We start from the raw sequence: 19,632 nt of genomic DNA on the forward strand, positions 1-19,632 counted from the left end.
CGTGAGCAACCAGGCGCCTCCATGAGAAGGCACATTTTGATGAGCTAAAATAGAATGTTGTTCAATTTACAAAACTTTAAACTAAATATCAAACAGGAATGATGATGACATTTTACAAACATATAACGTTATTGTCTGTTCTTGAAAACTCGACATTGTTTCACTTTTTTACTCAAATTGATATAAAAACACCAAAACGAGCAAAAACATTCATAACAGGAAGCAATGCGTTAGTAACAAAGTTACTATATCTATCGAACTATAACCTACTACATAGAACTGTATCATTAATCATTCCAACATATCAGACTCATGACTTCTGCCTCGATTACATCAGTCAGGACAAGTCGCTTCCGACAAACACGCTTTTGTCCTCGAAATGTCAGATAATAAAATAGAGTTTCAATGATACCATGCCAGATAAATTTCAAAGCCCGGGTATTTGGCGTCTCAACTCACACGGACACGACAATCAGTGCCACATGTCGAAGCAGCATGTGTGTGATGCCTGTCAGCAATTTCCTCTTCATGCTTTGGGACTCTGAAAGCCACAGCAAGCTGAAATTGAAATGGGTTAGATTTACAAATACGCACACACATACACACACACATGCTACAGCTCGAGAATGCTGCCGCCTACCAGCACCATAAACTCCGTCACCACTCGAGAAAGACTTTAGGTCCAAACAGAAGCGATTGAAAAGACATCCTCGGTTCACTGGTGAAATGTGAAGAACTTTTAAGAGTCTTTTTAATCAAACCATCCTGTATTACATCAGCTTCAGGAGAAGTTTGATAAAAAAAAGGAGAAATAGGTACTATCGTGTTGGCCCATCTGATGTCATATCCTGATTCAAAAACCCGTTCGTTCGCTGTTAAAGCTTAGCCCTCTGAACCTACTGACTAAAAGCACGGAGTAATGGGGTAAACGCTTCAAGTAAATTTATGTTTCCAACAATGCTGATAAAACAGGGATGAGGTTGAGTTTAGATTATATATTTTTCATAGCTTCCAAAGCAAAAACATCTTTGTTATATCCAGCTTTGGATGTATGAGAAATGATTATAAATACTGTGTAGAAATTCTTGTTCGCTGTTGTTTGTTTTAGAAATAAAAATCAACTTGTTATGCTCAACCAAAGATACAACAAACAATAAGAAAGAAATACAAAGACTGCAACGGAAACAGTCAAGACTAAAAGCTTCAAGTAAAAAACAGGGTAAAACACTGAATAAAAAACATAAATCTTCTAATTAGGAGTTTTAAAGCAAATTAATGTTCATTAAACCTGCTGTTTTCGTTACTCCATTTCATGGACGCTACGTCTACGGAGTTGGAAAGCCAGGCGCAGTGTGCTCCGGGTTTTGAGCCTTTGCTAATTTGAGTAAAAGTTATTTTTACAAAGTTGTACTGCTCTTGCAGAAATTACTACATAAGGGCACAAAAATCCCCTCCAGCACTATTAATCAGCTTGCGAAAGTAAAACTTATCGCTGCCGTTCGAGCGTTCTTTAATGTAACTTTATGTTTCTCGGCGTTCCGTGTTTTCTTAGAAACACGGAACTATGCCGTTGTAAATTCTTTTACCAGCCTTAGCACTTCTTCTTCTTCTTCTTAAATACAATAAAATAATATACAATAATTAATTAAGAATAATATACATACTGGTGAATAATCAAAACATTATTGATGGTTTCAACGAGTAAGTGACTTGCTTAACCGATTTGGCTAAATAATGGCTTGCACCAGAGCGTGGTTTGAATGACTTGCTATTTTCATTGTGTTATTGAAGTACAATTTTTACTTGCGTAAAAATAATTTGACAAACAAATATTGTACATAAACATTACATCCCCATACTGTATTTTACTACCGCGAGTAAAAGCAAATGAAGATTGTCGTTTAAATTTTCAACACTTTCTCATATTTATCAGTCAATAGTTACCATATTGTTCGTCAAAACGGCTTTAATTCTCACTTTAATAGGTTTTCGCCGCATTCTATCAATAAATTTCCGTCAGGTAAAGCATCGAGCACGGAAAAGTTGAACCGATAACAAAATGGTTGACTGGCGAACGGAAACCAAGCCTCCCCTACAATGCCTAGCTCACTAAATACCGACCGTTTTGTTTTCGTTGGTTTTACGTTGGGTGAAATAATGGAACCAAGCGGGAAAGAAACCAAAGCTTGAAGGCAGACGTGTGCTTAATGGGATGGGAAGGTTTCCATTTTTGTTTTACCAACAAAGCACATAGCGTTTAGCGTCTGAAGCAGAGGGAAAAGTGGGCAACCATAGGAAGCAAAGTTAATATTGTTAATGATGAAGCTCTCCATCGTACCATGCACACACTGTGGGTCGGATTCGGAAGCAAAATTTCCTTTCCTTCCGTGTCGAAGCCTCGAGCGAAGAGAACGATCCGCCCGAAGGAAACGGGAGGAGAGCTACGCTTAATTAGACAGACGCCATCCAAAAAAGGCACCAAAACCTCATCCCGACGGGAAACCCGGCCAACGGTTTCCTGTAGCGAGAAAGTGGTGGTTTGCGTCGAGCAGCCGATGTTGCGAAAGATGAAAGTAAGCCACCGCGTTAACGATGGAACAGCGACGGTAAGAACGAGAGGATATCGTGGTTTTCTGCCGCGGCGCGAAGCCACCGACGAAGACGCCAGGAGAAACGTCACTTTTTAACTATTGAATTAACTTCCGCGGATGGATGTTTGCCGCGAGCGCGTGCGAATGTAAGTAGCCCGTTGTCTATGGTAATGGTGGAATAAAAGCGCCATTTTGATGAAATCATTTTGCACAAATTGCTTCCGACGAAGTTACGAAACAGGCGTCGTCATCGACGTCAGCCTCGCCGTTTGTTGTCCGGGAACAAGCGAGGAACAAATTTCAAGCGACACCCCAAGCTTGACGATCTTTCGCAGGCATGCAAGATATGCGTGCTATAAAAAGATCTTTTATGAGATGAAGCGCCTTACTGTACGGTACGGCCAAATGGAATGGCAGTGAAAATACCGATGAAAGAGCGTGTAATTGTATCATTTGCATGGTGTTTTGTTCATGTTTTCGAGTTGCCATATCTTTTGCATTCAAAAGGAGCTCTTATTTACTGGCAGAAAAATAATAAATTAGTAGCTTCAAAAGCAATTGGACTATCACTAAAGCGGGGCCTATCAAAAGAAATATCTTTATCATAATTTATTATCCCAGTAGAATATCTAACTTGAATTTATCTTCAGCTCAATAGTCCGAACATAAATTTTGACCAAAAATGTCCAAATTTGAAGTTCAGTATAAAGTATATGCATGCTTCTGATGCATGATATCATTTTCAGCTGTATATTCCTTGATCCTTGAACTATGGAAGTCAATATGATGATATGTGTTTTACGAGGATAAAAATTTCTCCTTAAAACTACATCCTTTAAAATGTCCAAAGCTATCCAAGCGTTTTTGCTATTGTATCCTCGCTGAACCTTTCTTGGTGGACAAATTTATAAATTTAAAAAATACAATCGGGGTCTATAAAAAGTTGATCACTTTTTGAACACTTCTATCGAAAAGAATTTACAGTTTGTATTCAAAGCAATACTCACTCCTTAACGGCTAAATCTTCTCGTTCCTTGAAGAGCTAAAGTGTTCGCCTACCAGCTAATCGTTTGGCATGAATTAATGATATAAATTACGTTCATCTTGTTGCCAACCAAGCGTCCGAGCTGATGATCACCTATGGCTGCATCGCAATTCATCACTGAAACGCATGGGATGCATCACCATACCTCTGCGAAGAGACAATAAAAAATAGCACCGTCCAATGGGCACTGCTCCACGAAGATATCATCGCAGTGACATCAACCAGGGAACTCGGTCAGCACGGCGCTAAACGAGCTGTATCATTGAAACGAAGGACATTTTGGTTCAGTGAGGCTTAACAGTGTGTGTGTGTCCTTGTTCCCTGTCCCAATCGTGTACTTCGTGCCGATGCTGTTGAAGGCATAAATAGCATCAATCACTCTCCCGCTACCATCAAGAGAGAGAATACCGTGCGAGGAAGGGGGCAATAGATGGGGTCAGAGAAATTGCTGCTGAAGGATCGGCACAAAGCGGAAAGGCAAGGTATGTGATGGCCGGAATGACAGGTTTTGGGGTAGCAGCGGCTTTCATCAGCATGCACCAAGCAACCGGCACACAGCTTCTCATAACGCACCGAAGCGACATCCGATCATGCCCTCGGTGAACCGGAATGAGGTCAACTCGGCGAGGCAGGACAAAGCCGGTAGCCACCAAGTCTCGTCCTGCGTTTGCATCACTTCATACCGTGTGTAGTCGGCTTGCATGAGGTTGATACACTGATGCACTGCACCAGAGAGCAGCACATGTGTTGCAGCCGGGACCTCGCCGTCCTCGGAAACGGCGGTTTGGTAGGTCCGACTGACAAAACGGCTCCCCTTTAGCGAATGTACGATAACAGATAGTGTACCGTGTTTTGTTCGTCAACAGCTGTACCAGGCGCACAGTGGTACAGCTGGACCTGCCAGCATCATTGCAACGACTAGCTTGAACATGAGAACGACGACGGATCGGTTCCGTTCCGCCCCAAAACCATCCAACACCCGAAACCGCCAGCATCCAGTGCCATGTTCTATATTTCAGCCGGGCTACTACTGTCGCCATCAGTTGACGTGGAATGATTAATACGAATGCAAAATGGAACATAATTGCACATTGAATGTGTCATCAGCAAACATTGCCGCCCACGGGAAGGGTGTGTGTGTGTGGGTACCGCACACCGGAAACGGTCAACCGAGGAAATGACCGACACCCGGACGATTCGTTCCTACGGGCTCAACTGTCCCGAACAGACAATGTCGACAGATCGCCACCATCCGTGTGAAAAGGCTCGGAGGAGACGAAAAGGAATAACGAACAGAAAAAAAAAGACGAAACACACGCACCACCTCCACCACGCGTTGTAGTCATCTTTGACAGGCTCTTTTCCACACGCTCAATGCTATATGAATTTTTAGTTCTCGCTGAACCAAACGCCACCGATTCGCGTGGAATCCAAACGAGCGAAATGATTTTACGTGCCGGGGTGAAAAAAGTTATTTTCTTTTATTCCTTTGTTTGGTACACCATATTTGCACCAGCATCAGCAGTGAGCGAATCGGTTTTCTGTGCCCATTTTTACTTCGCGCTATACTTGCCGGCGTTTTTTTTTTTGCTGTATCCTATGTTTATTCCTTCGAACAAATGGTGCACCGTACGTGCGCGAGGCCAGAAGGATAGCGGTCGCCAACGCCAACCATTTGTTCATTGTTTGGTGCACATCTGTTATTCGCGCTGGCATTTCCTGCCGGGCGGAGTTTCCGTTTCTCCCCGGGGACACATTATTCGTTCGGCTGCCATCTGCATCGGACAGCGTCTGGTCGGTGTGGGTTCAGGGAAGCCGAAAAAAAAACTGACAAAAATTCTAAAAGCTAACAAATAAAAACGCTAAACCCTTACCTACCCATCTTATAGCATGTGGCTTTGTTCGTAACGACGAGCTACATTGTGATGGTCAGTGAGCATGTCAAAGCTGCCATTATTTTTCACGGACTTCAAAAGGCCACCAGAGTTGTACTGTTGATGTATTGCGAATAGATAAAAGCTTTTTTTTTAAAGTCTGCAACAAAAATTATTCTTACATCAAAAGATAGACCTAACTTAAAACGCTTTCCCTTTGCCAAATCAAACAAACACTGAAGATGTGTGATCGATTCAACATTCCTTCCTTTATTCTGCAGCGAGTGCCTATACGCACAAAACGGTATCATTTATGTTAAATTACCCTTTGCACAGATGCGAAACATTTGTGCTTGGCCATGCAGCTATCCCTTGCCAAAGTTGGATAATGCTTTCATTTGTTTTCCCATTAATTGTTTTCTCTCGGCGTTGCTGCTATGTGATTAATTCGTGCTTTTCACTCTTTGCCGGAGCTTTCAGATCCCAGGCGAGAGGGTTCGTTTATTTTCCGACAAAAACACACACACACACACACACACACACACACACACACACACACAAATATATGACCCTTTTTAATCGTGACAAAATCCACTATAAAGGTGGCTTGAATGGTACTGCATTGTGAAACAGACCCTGGGAGGCTTCGGCAAAGGTATGGAAGGACACCAGTGGCCGAAATGGTTACATGTATTTCCGTTTTTCATGTAGATGTTGTTCAATTGTATTTTTGCTTTCTGTTGTGCTTGTACCCATCCCGGCAAATGGTTCATTCGTATCCCATTTACGCAGAATTATAATGCGCTTGGTTAAGCCAGCGAACGGTGGCATCCGGTGGCTTTGCAATGTTCAAGCGCTGATGTTAATGTAAAGCCAACGAAAAAAAAATATCCGTTCGGTAAAAGTCACAAAGCTGCAAAGACTAAAAATATAAATAAAATGTGCCGTTCTGTCCAGGAAGCTGCTTGAACGAGCATAGCAGTATTAAATCGACCAATCATTATTGTCACCGACCTTCGAGCTACTGGCAGGCGACTCATATAAACATGGCACATTAATGGAAATTAACCCGATTTTAAATACCGCTTTACCGCTCACATTTTTGTTGCACGGATGTTGGACAGTGTGTGTGTGTCTGAAAGCATTACATTTAAAGGTGTGAAAATATGTAGAGAAAGGAAGAAATGAACATACCATGCGGATGATGTGCATTATTATGAATTTAACATTTTTAATGCAACATCACGGGGTACACAGTTTACACGAAAAAGCCAATTAATCGAAGGGTATGAAAATATGGACTTTTTTTTATTCATAAAGGACGACCAGACGGCGTATTGCTTTTATATGGACTTTTTATTATTAAATAAAGTAAAATAAAAAGTAATCAAAAATATAAATAAATAAAACTAAAATAAGTAAGTTTATTTAAAATTAGAACGGTTTAAGATTGATTATAATATTTTATTTTTTTTAGTTAGAGCTGAGCTATTGCTTATATTAAATCGATAGAATAATTTATCACAAGACATCATATTTGTACATTTATAAACAACCAGGCGCCTCCTTTGGAAATTAATACATATATTATCACACTCGTGTGTTCATTTTTGTTGTCCAAAAATATGTTCATAGTGTATATTTTCATATGTTCAGCTCTAAATAGAAATGTTTTAAACGGATATGGCAAAAATAATTAGAATCCAATGAATGGTTTGCGCTGAAAATATTTACCACGGCGGCACAAAAATCGATTAGCAAGCAATTTTTAATGCTGTCTAACTGCAAATTTTTCACTTTTGCAATACACACGAGACGAACAAGCTGAAATGAAACACTCCATGAATTATGAATTGGAACCTTTCAAAACCAGCTACACCAGTAAATAAGGCGAAAAAATCGATCAGAACCTGCTTTCGATGCAAGACCTGTGTCGGTTGGTCTCTGTGCTTAACGAAACCTAGTCCCTGCTCCACTTCCCATTGTATCCATTACACACAACCTTTTCTACACGACCACCAACCACGAAATAGCTCATTCGTGTAAGCACTATGTCCTTCAATCTTCACTGCAACAGTATTTTCGCCCACAAAATCGATTTATCGAGCCGAACGGTGAAACACACTGCCATCACGTTGAATATTTGTTACAACTTTGATTGAGTAGAAAAGAAAAGAGAGGATTGGCACTAGAAGGTAGTATACTCTAAAGAACTTGAATTTGTGGTTTTGCAACAAATGAATCGACGGAACTGATTTAGAGCGGATTTAGTCAAAGCGTTGGATTGCATTGCACCGTTGCAGTGTTGACCGTCTACTTAACCTTTCAGCTACTGCTGACAGATAGAAACTTAAAAGTTTTTGTGTGGGTACATTAAAAACTGATTAAAAAAGCTGTTCTATTCTCAGGACAGGATATGAAGTTTTCTAAATTTCATGCGATACAGAAATTGCTATTAGTAAATGATGATGCGCTCACCATTGCCTTTACCCCGAAATAATGCTGACTTTGTAAAGTCAAATCCTTCGAGGCAAAGCATTTGAACTTTTGAGCTATGTGCTTGACCCATACACGGTCATACACAGCATGCTCTATTCAAACGTCTGTCATAGAAGTTAAACAATCTTAACTGTTATAAATTATTGTTGCCTTGAGCTAGCGCCACCAAACTAGCACCAAGAAACTCATATTGTTAGACAAAACTGGCAGCAAAATCAATATTGAAAATCAATCTAAAAGTACGCAGATCCAACGCAAAAGCACGTACGCCACCGCACTGTGTCGGCACTTGAACACTGGGGGACGCAGTAAGGGTGTAAAATAAATGTGCCAAAGTTTTGTTGCCAAGTAACTCACAGTTGATTTGTTTGCGCCAAACTCGTCCTGCACTGCAGTGCAGCCGAGGCGAGCGAACTTCGAACATCGACAGCTTCCGCCCCATACCTAGGGCGCTAAGGTCTTGTTTGACACAAGCGTTTCAACACTGAGCAGCGAAGTTGTGAGAGGAAAAAAAGAAAGTTACTACTACAAAGCTGAAAGAAAGTTTTTTGGAAAAAATATGCTCCTACTCGAGTGCTAAAACGCTTTCCCGTAGCAGTGCTTGGTGGCGAGCGCACTGATTCGCAATATATGGAAAGTTTTTAAAGTTTTCTCCATAAATCACAGCTCAAACGGAACGGTGAGCCTCGAAAGCAGCAAGCACCAGGTGAGCTGGAACATAGTGAATGCTACGTTCTTATTTTCTATTCGTAAAAAATAAATGCGAAAAAAAAGCGACGGCAGGATGCTGCGAGGAAGACCGGGCCGGACTAATCTTATGCCCGGTAAGCTCGAGTATATTTTATAGAACGATAGAACGTATCTGTGTCGCTCTGCTTTGAAAACCGCTCGGACCAACCGGTTAGCTGACGATGGTAGAATTTCTTTAATATTCTTAACCTTGCTCAAAATGCGCATCTTTTAAATTACACGCAAACATGCATAACCATAGGACGAACGGGTCCTCATCGAAGCTCTTGGAGCATATAATGCTCCGTGCAATGAATCAACCCCTAAAGAACTCGGAAGATTATTTCATACGTTACACTCTTCCCATTGCTTCCCGCGTATGCCACTCGAGAGAGTCGTTCTTCCCGGTCTTTGCTTCCAACGACGCATTCAAGCATTTAAACTTCAACTTTTATAACGCACTGTTGTATCGTGTACCGTCAGCGCCGCTCGTACCTGGCAAGAGACAAAAGGGGGCGCAGGTGTGGTAAAGAAGCGTCACACCGTTCCTGTTGGGGAGAAGATTTTCATGGCCGTTTCCGGCTGGTTGTTGGCTTCCTTTTTCCCCCCATTGGGGTACGCTAGTGTATGATGATAAGACGAACAACGCGGCAACGGGAAGCTATAGGTGCCGGAGAAATCTTCATGCCGGAAATGAGATGATGACGGTGCAGAGAATGCTCGCTATATCTCGTAATACCCATCGAAAGACCACAGGGAACACGACGAGATAATATTCGTTACCGGGAAAAGGGAATGTTACTACTCGGTGCGGATTTGATTCGTTTCACGTACTCTCTACAATCTACCTTAGAAATGTTGGTTTCCGAGAACCACTACACAGAGGACTACACGGTGTATACGGCTTTTTTTTTACTTCAAGCTAGTCTTGAAGATATTTTAATAGTAATAAAAGATAGCGACAAAAGACTGAACTGCAATGTATTAACTTATATTCTTTTCACAAACTCCTCTTTTTTAAAACCAAAAATGTTTTAAACAAACTATTTTATTCCCAGGCGTCAGTATTTATCAGCTGCTATATCGTAAACCAACCGTTCCTAGAAGTAAGCTAGCAGTAAGTGGCAGATTATTCACGGAAATCATTTTAACCATAAAAATAAGAATAGTTTCATCTGCTTTACGGTAGCAGCGTTAATGAAATCCTATTGCAAGTGATAAACTGGGCATTGTCCTTCGATTGCTCTTGCCAACGGAACCGAAACAATGTTTAACATGCTTAATGTGAAAACGTGTTTACTAGCCATAGTTACGACTATTGAAAGTATATTAAACTAAAGCATGCTTTACTGCGTACTGGCAGTAACACTAGAAGGGTGAACGAACTCATTGAAAAACGTCATTTTTGTCTTATAAGATAAAACTCTGATACAAAAAAAAACAGACAACATAATTAAAATAACGATATGATTTAAAGTTATTTTAAAGTAAAGCACAAGAAAAACAGACCTTTTATGCGGTTAATATGGAGTTTACTCTGCTAATGAGATCTAAAGTCAAATCTCGTATGAAGATTGCTTGACAAGCGTACATGACAGTGTTCATTCACAGAAAACATTCGCTCGTAAACGAAGCCATAGCCGGCTTATCAGCCAAACTAACACAATAAAAAACCAGTGCTAACCTATAAATGGAAACCATAATGATCGGCCGAAGAGTTGAAACGAACACGCCATTTGTGTTCCGCTACGCCCGGCATCGATCGCCAGTGTGGTGTAATAATAATAATAATAATAAAAACGCTACCAACTCCACCCCGCTAATGACAACCATCGATATCCTTTGGTTATAAAACTTTGACATTCGCTCGTACCATGTGCGAAGAGACAGTGGCAGCTGGCTTCCTTCGTACAACATCCGGCCCGTGGGCATCGTTAGTGATGGGTGTTTTGGAAAGCTTCGGGTTCTGGAGTATCCTGCTCGTGGGTTAGGTCATTATCATCTCACCACCCTCCCCTTTGCACACACCACACAAATGTTGGGATAGCTTCTTTTCAGACGGCAAACGTACAATCTCCTCCCAATGAAACTATAAAAAAGCAAATACTTCATCCGCGAGCGAGAAGGAAAAAAGAAGCGAACCCACGAAGGGTACGAAACGTTCAGCCATAAAAATACACGCGAAAAATACACAAACACAAGCAGAGAGGAAGCACAAAATATGAAACGATCGATTCGAGAGCGAAACGGACGAATACTTCATTCTGGTGTATCTCTAATAGTCGATTTTGCACGGAACGAAGGGAAAAGAAAAATCGTGAAAGTCCGAAAATTTGGTGAATATATTGGTTGAGCGAAAAAGGTTCGTCTGCATCCGGTCCAGGACACTCACAACTAAGTTCACTGTTGTGCTGTATCGCTCGCTGCCCTCTCGCTGTTTGTGTCTCTGTTTATCACACTCTGTCATTCTGGTTTCCTTCACACATCATCGAACATCCTTTCACGATCGTAAAATTGTACGATATCAAACCACGAACCATGTCACTTCACTCCCGGACCGGAAAATTGCAGTTTCCGCCATATAAAAGGTGATAATAATAAATGTTCACCTTTCCTGCCTGCATGGACAGACGCGGTCCGCTGAGACGCGGATTCTCACAGCAGAAGGGTAACCATTTTGTGCACGAAAAAGGAAAGAAAACTCACCACGATGGTGGAAAATTCCAAACAAACAACGTACGAGTGTCACGGTAGTAGCCGTGTATGGAGCTATGACTAAGGAGAGACATTTTTTTATGGACCACCCTTCCCTGCATCATTATCTGTCCGAACCCAACGTTCCGAGGGTAGTTTGTCGTTCGCCTACGGGACAAGATTTGCACTCTGCATAAAGCTAAGGCTGATGAATCGTTTCGATTATTGTACCGAGAACGAATCATTTGAGCGAAGAAAAAAGAAAAACCAGCTGCCGATATTGGTTCGATAGCATCCGGTTCACTGGTTTTGTACACTGCCAAAACGGGCTGCGAGGGTGCGAACGATTAATGGGCTTTGACAGCTCGTTTTTACTTTGCTTTCAGAGCATTTTCGTTCATCTTCTGACCGTCTGCAAGTAGCGTAATTTTGCCAGTATTTGGTTTTGTGTGTGTGTGGTTGTGTCCTATTCCATTTACGCGGACAGCATTTGAAGAAAAAAAATCGTTTTGTCGCGCGATACTTTTTACCATTTTTTTTTGGCTGTTGTTGCCGTCATTCAATCTGATTTTACACTGCATCAATATACAAGCATATAAGCTCTCGAGGAGCTTCCCTTTGTGAGTTTTTCGAGTGACCAGCATGCCAAGGGACCAAAATGCGATGCAGATAAACAAGAACGACATTGACTTTTACCACTGCTTTTCGTTTTACGTTCGATGAAACCCTAACCCATGGGCGTAAGTGGTAAGGTTTTTTCCCCAGATGATGCCGATCCACGATGATGATGGTACAGCAAACCATCGGCAAGCATTAGCCAAAGGCCGTATTAATGGTTGCGTCACGCTGATTAATGGGCAACACTTTACCGCTTAATCGAATCGTATCATCATTATCGTTTTGGAGGATTTTATTTATGGCAGAACATTTGGGACGCTCGCAACCATGGTGAAACTGAAACTTTTAAAAGGACCACCGTTTTTGAATAACTTTAATGAAGCGCCATTTTGTTTGTTCGCTCTGTCTTTCCCCCAACAGCCGTGCCGATGAAGGTGAAGAAAACCGATCTGCCAGTGCTGCCACAGGACACGGACATGCTGCCTGCTCTCGACGATGGTTCGGATGGTGTCTCCGACAACAACTCCGAGGACGACGAGGACGATGACGATATGGACGATGAGGAGGACGAAGAGATGCTGGGAGACGAACCGATCGAAAGCGACGATGACGAGTATGATTCGGATGAAGATTTTGATTCCGGCAGTGACAAACCGTCCGGCGCCGATACGATCGACACAGGATCGGCCGCATGGGACAGTTTCACCACACCGCCACCAGCAACGGCCGGCAAGGAAGCGCTCAAGAAGCAGCAGGCAGCCGACATCGGTGGACCCATCGGCGGTATGCTGTACGCGGGTGGATATGCCGCTAGCTCGACGGAAAAATCGGGTACCATCGATCTGGTTACCACGCCGATAACGGCCATCCCGACACCGGACCCATACTTTACGCACTTCGATCCGCGCAACGAGCACCAGAGCTTCAAGGTATGTACGAGCCACGAAATTGATGTTTGTATATACTGTTCGTAGAATTTGCACGCCGAATTTCAGGAAGCCCAGCAGCGGCTCGAGGAGAGCCACCGCGAGAAGGTGACGCGCGTCATGAAGGATTGGTCGGATCTGGAGGAAAAGTACCAGGACATGCGACTGGCCGATCCAAAGTCGGCGCAAACGTTCAAGCAACGGATGACGGCCCGGTTTCAGGTAAGCCAATGCCCAGATCACTTTCGTTCGGTATCGTTCGTTCATCCATGATTATTTTGTTACTTCCGTTACTTTGTGGTCACGAACACTATTGCCTGCATGCTCCCTTAGTGTACGCTTCTCTCGTATGTTCCACTACTTCATTCCTATCACAAACGTTTAGCTGACAGTAAAATCATGTCCTGTTTTGAGCCGAACATTTTGTTTCGCGTTTGCTATGATATCGAGTTTTTGCAGCACATTTCCCTTCAAAACCGGTCAAATGATCGTTCGGTTTCGGCAGCCCAGTTGCGGTTGAAGGTTTTACTGTTTATCAATGATGACGATGATAATAATGGTCACCGCGACCATGTAGTAACATTTTAGCACACTAGTGTAGATAGATAACATTCCGGCGGTTCAAACAATCAAACGAGTGCAATATAGAGTAGCTGTCGAATGCAGTGGCATGATGAGTTTTACGGGACACATGTTCCGGCTGTTTCATGTCCCGAGCAAGTTTTATTACAGTTTTTTTTGTTTTTGTTTGTTAGCTTCAGAGTGCATGTCCAAATTCAGGTTATCTAAAACGAAAGCAATTAAGTGAGGATCCTCAACGCTGTCAAACGTAATGCTGGAAAATATCCACAAGATATGGTTGTCCTGGTCCTGAGGGACTTCGTTTCGACTATTTTTCCTCCTATCCTGAAAACTAACGATTATTGGTACGCCCGCATCAATCCTTTCACACAAGTATATGCTCGTGCAGGCACTCCGGTTTTGCACCATAGCACTCGTTTGCTTGTTCGCTCCGCCCGTTTAGAACCCGTTGTGGTGTTTGGTTTGTCCGTAGTTAATTCTTGCGCAACAACAAAAAATAAAACGAGCAAAACACAATAGCAGCAAACTACAAATCCTTCAAAATGGTGACATGAGTTTAACGGTCTCGTTCGTAACTAAAATCTGGCCACCCAACATGGCCACCCTCGTTCGTTCGTGTAATATTTTAGACTTCTGTGCAGGCACTGGAAGAGGAAGGCAACTCCGAAAAGCATCAGCTGGCGGCCATGCATCAGCAGCGCGTCCTCGCCCACATCAACCAGCGCAAACGAGAGGCCATGACCTGCTACACCCAAGCCCTCACGGAGCAACCGCCAAGCGTAAGTTATCCGCGTCCTAAGTTAACAATGTGACAGTGCATGTAGTAGGCAAACAGTTTGGTTTGGTTTTTTTTTTTTGTATGGTTTTCCTCCCTTGTGCGGATGTCCATTTCCGCGTTGTTTGTTGGGGGCAAGAATATCCGCAACAGGCACAGCAATCGGAACCTATGGTAACTAATGGCTATCGGTTGCCCTGTTTTTGGGGGTTCGTGGTCGACTCGCATCGCAAAAGCGTATACGAATGTCGACCGGATGCCTGTACGTGCCCGTTATTCCATGCAGAGTCAGGCACGTTTCGCACCATGTACCGAACATTGTTGGAAATCCGGTTTATTCCACAATTTTAATGAACTTTGTTTTTGAACGGGTGCAAAAACTGATGAGTTGTGTGGTAAAGTTTTTGGGATCGAATATGTTCGAATTTCGCCGTACGTGATGTGTGGAAACGTGACGGGCTACGAGTCATTTTCACGCGGGTGAAATAGCGTGCCGGAAGAACACACAAAATATGCTTGTCCTGTATGGCTCCCTGGCCTACATTCAGCCCGTCACTTTATGGTTGCGATTTTTCTAAGCTGATTCGTTTTGTAAACTGTAGTTAAACTTATTCGCCACTACAACACACGTGTTGGCTTTAGGTCGGAAACTCAATCAACTGTTTTGCCACGCGCCACATAAAAATGATTGCCTTGTTTCTTTTTCCCCGTTCCAAACAGTCTCATCGGGTGGAGAAATGTTTGCAGAAGCTGCTACGTGCCCTTCACAAGGATCGTGCCCATGCTTTATCACACTATCGGCATCTGCTTGGTTCGGGTGGTACCGGAGGGCTGGAAGCGGCTGCATCCGAGCGTCCCCGCACGCTGGAGCGTCTGGTCGACATTGACCGGGCCGTGAATCAATCGATGGCGATGCTCAAGCGCTACCCCGAACTATCGGTAAAGTTGTCTCAGCTGATGGACGATTACATTCAGGCACTGCGCTCCAAGGACGAAACGCCCGGTTCGATGCTGGCCATGACGGAGGAGGCGGAGGCAGCCATCCTCGACAAGTACCGCATGGAGATTGAGCGCAAGGTCAGCGAGAAGGAGCGTCAACGGTTGGCCGAAAAGCAACGGAAGGAACAGCGGGCTCAGGAGCGAGAGAAGATTCGCGAAGAGAAGCTGCGCCTGGAGGCTAAAAAGATGGAAGCAGCTTACAAGCAGCAGCAGCAGCAACAACAACAGCAACAACAGCAACAGCAGCAGCAACAGCAACAACAAAAGCAACAACAGGCTCAACAGCAGCAGCAGCAGCAGCAACAACAGCAGCAGCAAGCTCAAATGATTGCTGCCACATTTGCGTCATCGCAACAGCAACAATCGATGCAAACCCAGCAACCGACGCTCTCGGACCAGCCACAAACCCAGAAGCAGCAGCCGGACATGGAAACTCAAAAGGAAACCGACACTACGAAGGATTACTCCGAGGAGGCGGCCGTGACGTAAGTACATGGCGTACATTAAAAAAAAAAAACCCCCTTCAAGGCTCGCGGAGGATCATACCGGGAAGTCGTAATTAGCCAGACTTAACTTCCTTGCTAACTTCCCCGTTTTACGCTTAATTAATCATTCGGGTGTCTGCGCGCTGTTTCAACTTTGTTTCGTTTCCGGTGTGCTGCAGGAGCCCACAGCCGACGGCACTGCCGACCGTGGACGATGATGCGGTACAGCGCGCCGTAGAGGAGGTAGCGGCTGCCGTCGCCCATCAGGAAGCTGAACCAAAGATGCAACACGTTCTGGCCCACGACATTGGCCACGGTGAACCGGTAAGTGATGGTAGTTTCGGGAAATGGGACAAACTTCCGTTTGTTAGTAGAATTGTTTCAATTACCTACAGTTGTTGCGCCTTTTTTTTTGCCTTTCTTAGTACATGGATTGTGCCTAAAATATTCTTCTTCTTGACCCAAAGACCTTCTATGGCACACCAGGCTTAAAATGGCTTACTTTATTGATATCAGGTGGTTGGATATTCGAAGGAAACATGGATAGAGAGATACTTGATATAAGTCTAGTAAGCCATTCGATGAGCGGTGATTCCTAGTGCATTTTTAATTCCAGAAGAGAAAAAAATCATTCCAAGAAGCATAATAATGGTTCATTTTTGTCATCCCCACTACAGAGCTACTCAGTTCGACGCGAAGTCTACAGCTCCAGTGGACGCGATAGCAAGAACGTATACTTCACGGTAGGATTCGCAGGCGTTGCCCTGATGGCCGCAGTATTCGTTGGTGTCGCTGTTGCCAAATGGAAAGCTTCCCGATCACCTCATGCTCAAGGATTCGTCGAGGTCGATCAGGTATGTTGTACCAAAGCGATATCAAACCTACTCCGGACGGTAAATCGTATTGCTATCTAACCCCTTCCAGGCGGTTGGCGCTCCGGTAACACCCGAGGAACGACATGTGGCCAACATGCAGATCAATGGGTACGAGAATCCAACCTACAAGTATTTCGAGATCAAGGAATAAGTTCCAAGGCCAGGAAAAAAACAACATCCTAGCCGGTCATTACTGGCCCAGTGTTGCAAGAGAGTTGTAATCCCTAACGTACTCCAGAGTCAAGATCCTTCCGAGGTACGATTAATGTCACACAACCAAAAGGGAAGTCAGTGAACGGCGCGTTGGGAGGTGGAAAATTGATATACATGGTAAAAAGGAAACAAAACCTGGTAGTTGAAAAAAGTGACACACGTAAAAAGACACACACACACACATAGACACACAAATTTTGCAGAAAACAGGCCACCCTCAACAATGTACTTGAAGCCGAACTCGATCTACTTAGCTATACCAACACATAGCTTGGATACGGTTAAGCAAATGCGTAGTTTTGTCTTATTTTTGTTTTCCTATCAAAAAGAAACATGTAAAAACTAAAACACTAAAATGAGGGAACGCGTGACAAGCGCACACCGACACTAAAGTTGTTGGATTGTTTCTGCCTGACACTGGTCAATACTCTTTGTTAATACACTCTTTCCAGTCCGTTCCTCTTGAGGAGGATGCATAACAGGACGCAGTACATCGGGCGTGAAGAAATCGTCTTTAAGCGGGAGCAGAAAATCTCCTCGGAATGGTATATGTGTGCGTAAGCGTAACTTGTAAGCGTAAAGCGTACTAACTCTTAATAGTGTAACACGGCAACGCTAAATCTAATTCACAGCAGTTAAAAACAAAAAAGAAACAATCTGTATTTCTTTCTAAATGACGCAAACAAACTAATCCGAGCGTTGCTGTGGAACAAATGGCAAAAGCAAAAAAAAAAAAACACAAACACACACTGAGTGTCCTTTTACCTTGTAGAGAAAAAGGGGAGTATTTGAACATCTGAACTGCTTACTAAAAGGCATACAACCGAGGCATTACGACCGAGCATGATGCGTGCGTGTGATCGCAGAACAGGAACAAAAAAAAGGGGGAGAATGTTTTGCAAAACTTGTTTTTGATTTTACAACAAACAAACAAAAGAAAAAAAACCTTTTTCCTTTCACCTAACTTACACAACCTATACCGCCTCTTTATCACTCTCGACTGTACGAGACCAGACGTAGAGCACGACGCTACCAAAGAATAGAAAACAGTCACTAACTATAGTTGAAGCTCTTGCTGCGTTCTTAGAGACTTAGAGAGATCGTACGAGCCGGTTGGCAATGGCGCGAATGTGCGCGCGAGGAATGCATTTATCGCAACACACATCCACATAGCTCCAACAAAAAAAAAAACGGAACAATAACCAAACCGCAACCTGTAGCGGACAGGGCAGATATCTTCCGCACGATCCAACCCATCCAGCACCGAAGACACCATTCGATGGAATAAACCACCCCGTTTCATTCCCGTTCTTAGGCGCAGGATAGTTAGATAGCTAAGTAGCTAATTAGTTATTAATTTTCTACAACCGATCGGTTATTGCAGCTCAGGTTAGCCGGCTACTCAACACTGTTCACCCGAACCCTAACCCCATTTCTCAAAACAAAACAAAGAAACACTACATGCTTCAAAAACGATAGCCGGATTTTGGGGGTGGTGAGCGGACACGAATGCGCCAACTCACACAATACACACTCAACTTCTCATTTGATAAAGCTTGTAAGAATATACATGCATAAATAAACGTACATTATACAACAAATTGCATTAGATCTATACATATACATATATTCGCTTCAAGGTTTTGGCGGCAAAGGCTAGTTGCAGCACACACGCATGCCCTCGACGGATGCGAACGATGGTGCTTTGGTGTTGATGGCGCGCACCACTCACAATAAGCAAAGTGTCTGCTGCGGGCGCTGCGCGGTGCGCTAACGGCGACACCACAACCACAAACATACCACTCAATCCAAGCATAACCGGCTGCAAAAGGCGACAAACTACCAAAAGAACAGTATGTACGCAGCAACGTATCGAACAGCTATTGAAGTATATACATATATTTTTTGTAATACACACCTGCTATACGCTTTGAAATTTCATATTTATACTACCTTAACAAAACAAAAAAAAAAACAATAACAACCAAAGCAAAGTAAGTGGCAAACGCGTCTGCTAAATATATATATATTTACAAGTGAACAGAACAAAAAAACGTTACAAACAAGCGCTAAGGATTCAAAGTATTAGGAAAAAAAGGGCACTGAAAACAATAGTGACGATTACGTTGGAAAGGCACGGCACGACAAAAACAGAACCGCTGTGCAGTAGAACGGGAAAAACACAGTGTACGCATTCTGTATTTCTAATTATCAGACCATTATTGTTCCGCTCTTAAACAAAAGAAAACCAACAGTAACAAGGATGGTTTCAGAAACAAAAAAAAAAAAACGCAATAAACTATCCAAAACCACATTTGATTTAACTGTCCCAACACCACAGCATTGGATCCGCTACAGCCTCCCTAGGCTAATACTCGCAATACTCTATTTCCAAAACACTCTTTCGCACTATTGATCGGGGTGACAGTTAAAGTGTAGCTGTGTGTATGTGTGAGCGGATGTGATTCAAAACCGCAAACGCGTAGCCCCAATTTTCCCCCCATCGTCCCGTAGTGTGGATGTGTGTGTGTGTGTGTGTGTGTATCAACAATAATTTACGAACCAAATAAAGACAAACGTAAAACTGACAAGTGAAACAATACGAGAGCTTCTTCCGATTTGTAGCAAACCCAAACTGAACAAACAAGAATCACAACCAAAGGTAGGACACACGCAACATGCCGAGATATTCACCAAAGCATTCCCACTATTATGCAGCCCACAGCA

At 43.2% G+C, this 19,632-nt stretch overlaps 1 protein-coding gene across 2 annotated transcripts in view; it reads left to right on the forward strand.

Annotated features, from left to right (window-relative positions):
• Positions 1 to 16,882, forward strand: part of LOC126557140 (amyloid-beta-like protein) — a 44,954-nt gene extending 28,072 nt beyond the window's left edge. The window contains exons 4-10 of one of the 2 annotated variants that reach the window (XM_050212816.1): positions 12,471 to 12,979; positions 13,025 to 13,198; positions 14,188 to 14,337; positions 15,054 to 15,817; positions 15,997 to 16,141; positions 16,495 to 16,671; positions 16,742 to 16,882. In XM_050212816.1, coding sequence (XP_050068773.1) covers positions 12,471 to 12,979; positions 13,025 to 13,198; positions 14,188 to 14,337; positions 15,054 to 15,817; positions 15,997 to 16,141; positions 16,495 to 16,671; positions 16,742 to 16,843 — 2,021 coding nt within the window. In that variant the 3' untranslated portion in view covers positions 16,844 to 16,882. The remainder of the gene's footprint in view (positions 1 to 12,470; positions 12,980 to 13,024; positions 13,199 to 14,187; positions 14,338 to 15,053; positions 15,818 to 15,996; positions 16,142 to 16,494; positions 16,672 to 16,741) is intronic. The other variant, XM_050212817.1, reaches the window with a different exon arrangement.
• Positions 16,883 to 19,632: the final 2,750 nt, after the last annotated feature.

Source organism: Anopheles maculipalpis, chromosome 2RL, assembly GCF_943734695.1.
Source record: "Anopheles maculipalpis chromosome 2RL, idAnoMacuDA_375_x, whole genome shotgun sequence".
Taxonomy (NCBI): Eukaryota; Metazoa; Arthropoda; class Insecta; order Diptera; family Culicidae; genus Anopheles; species Anopheles maculipalpis.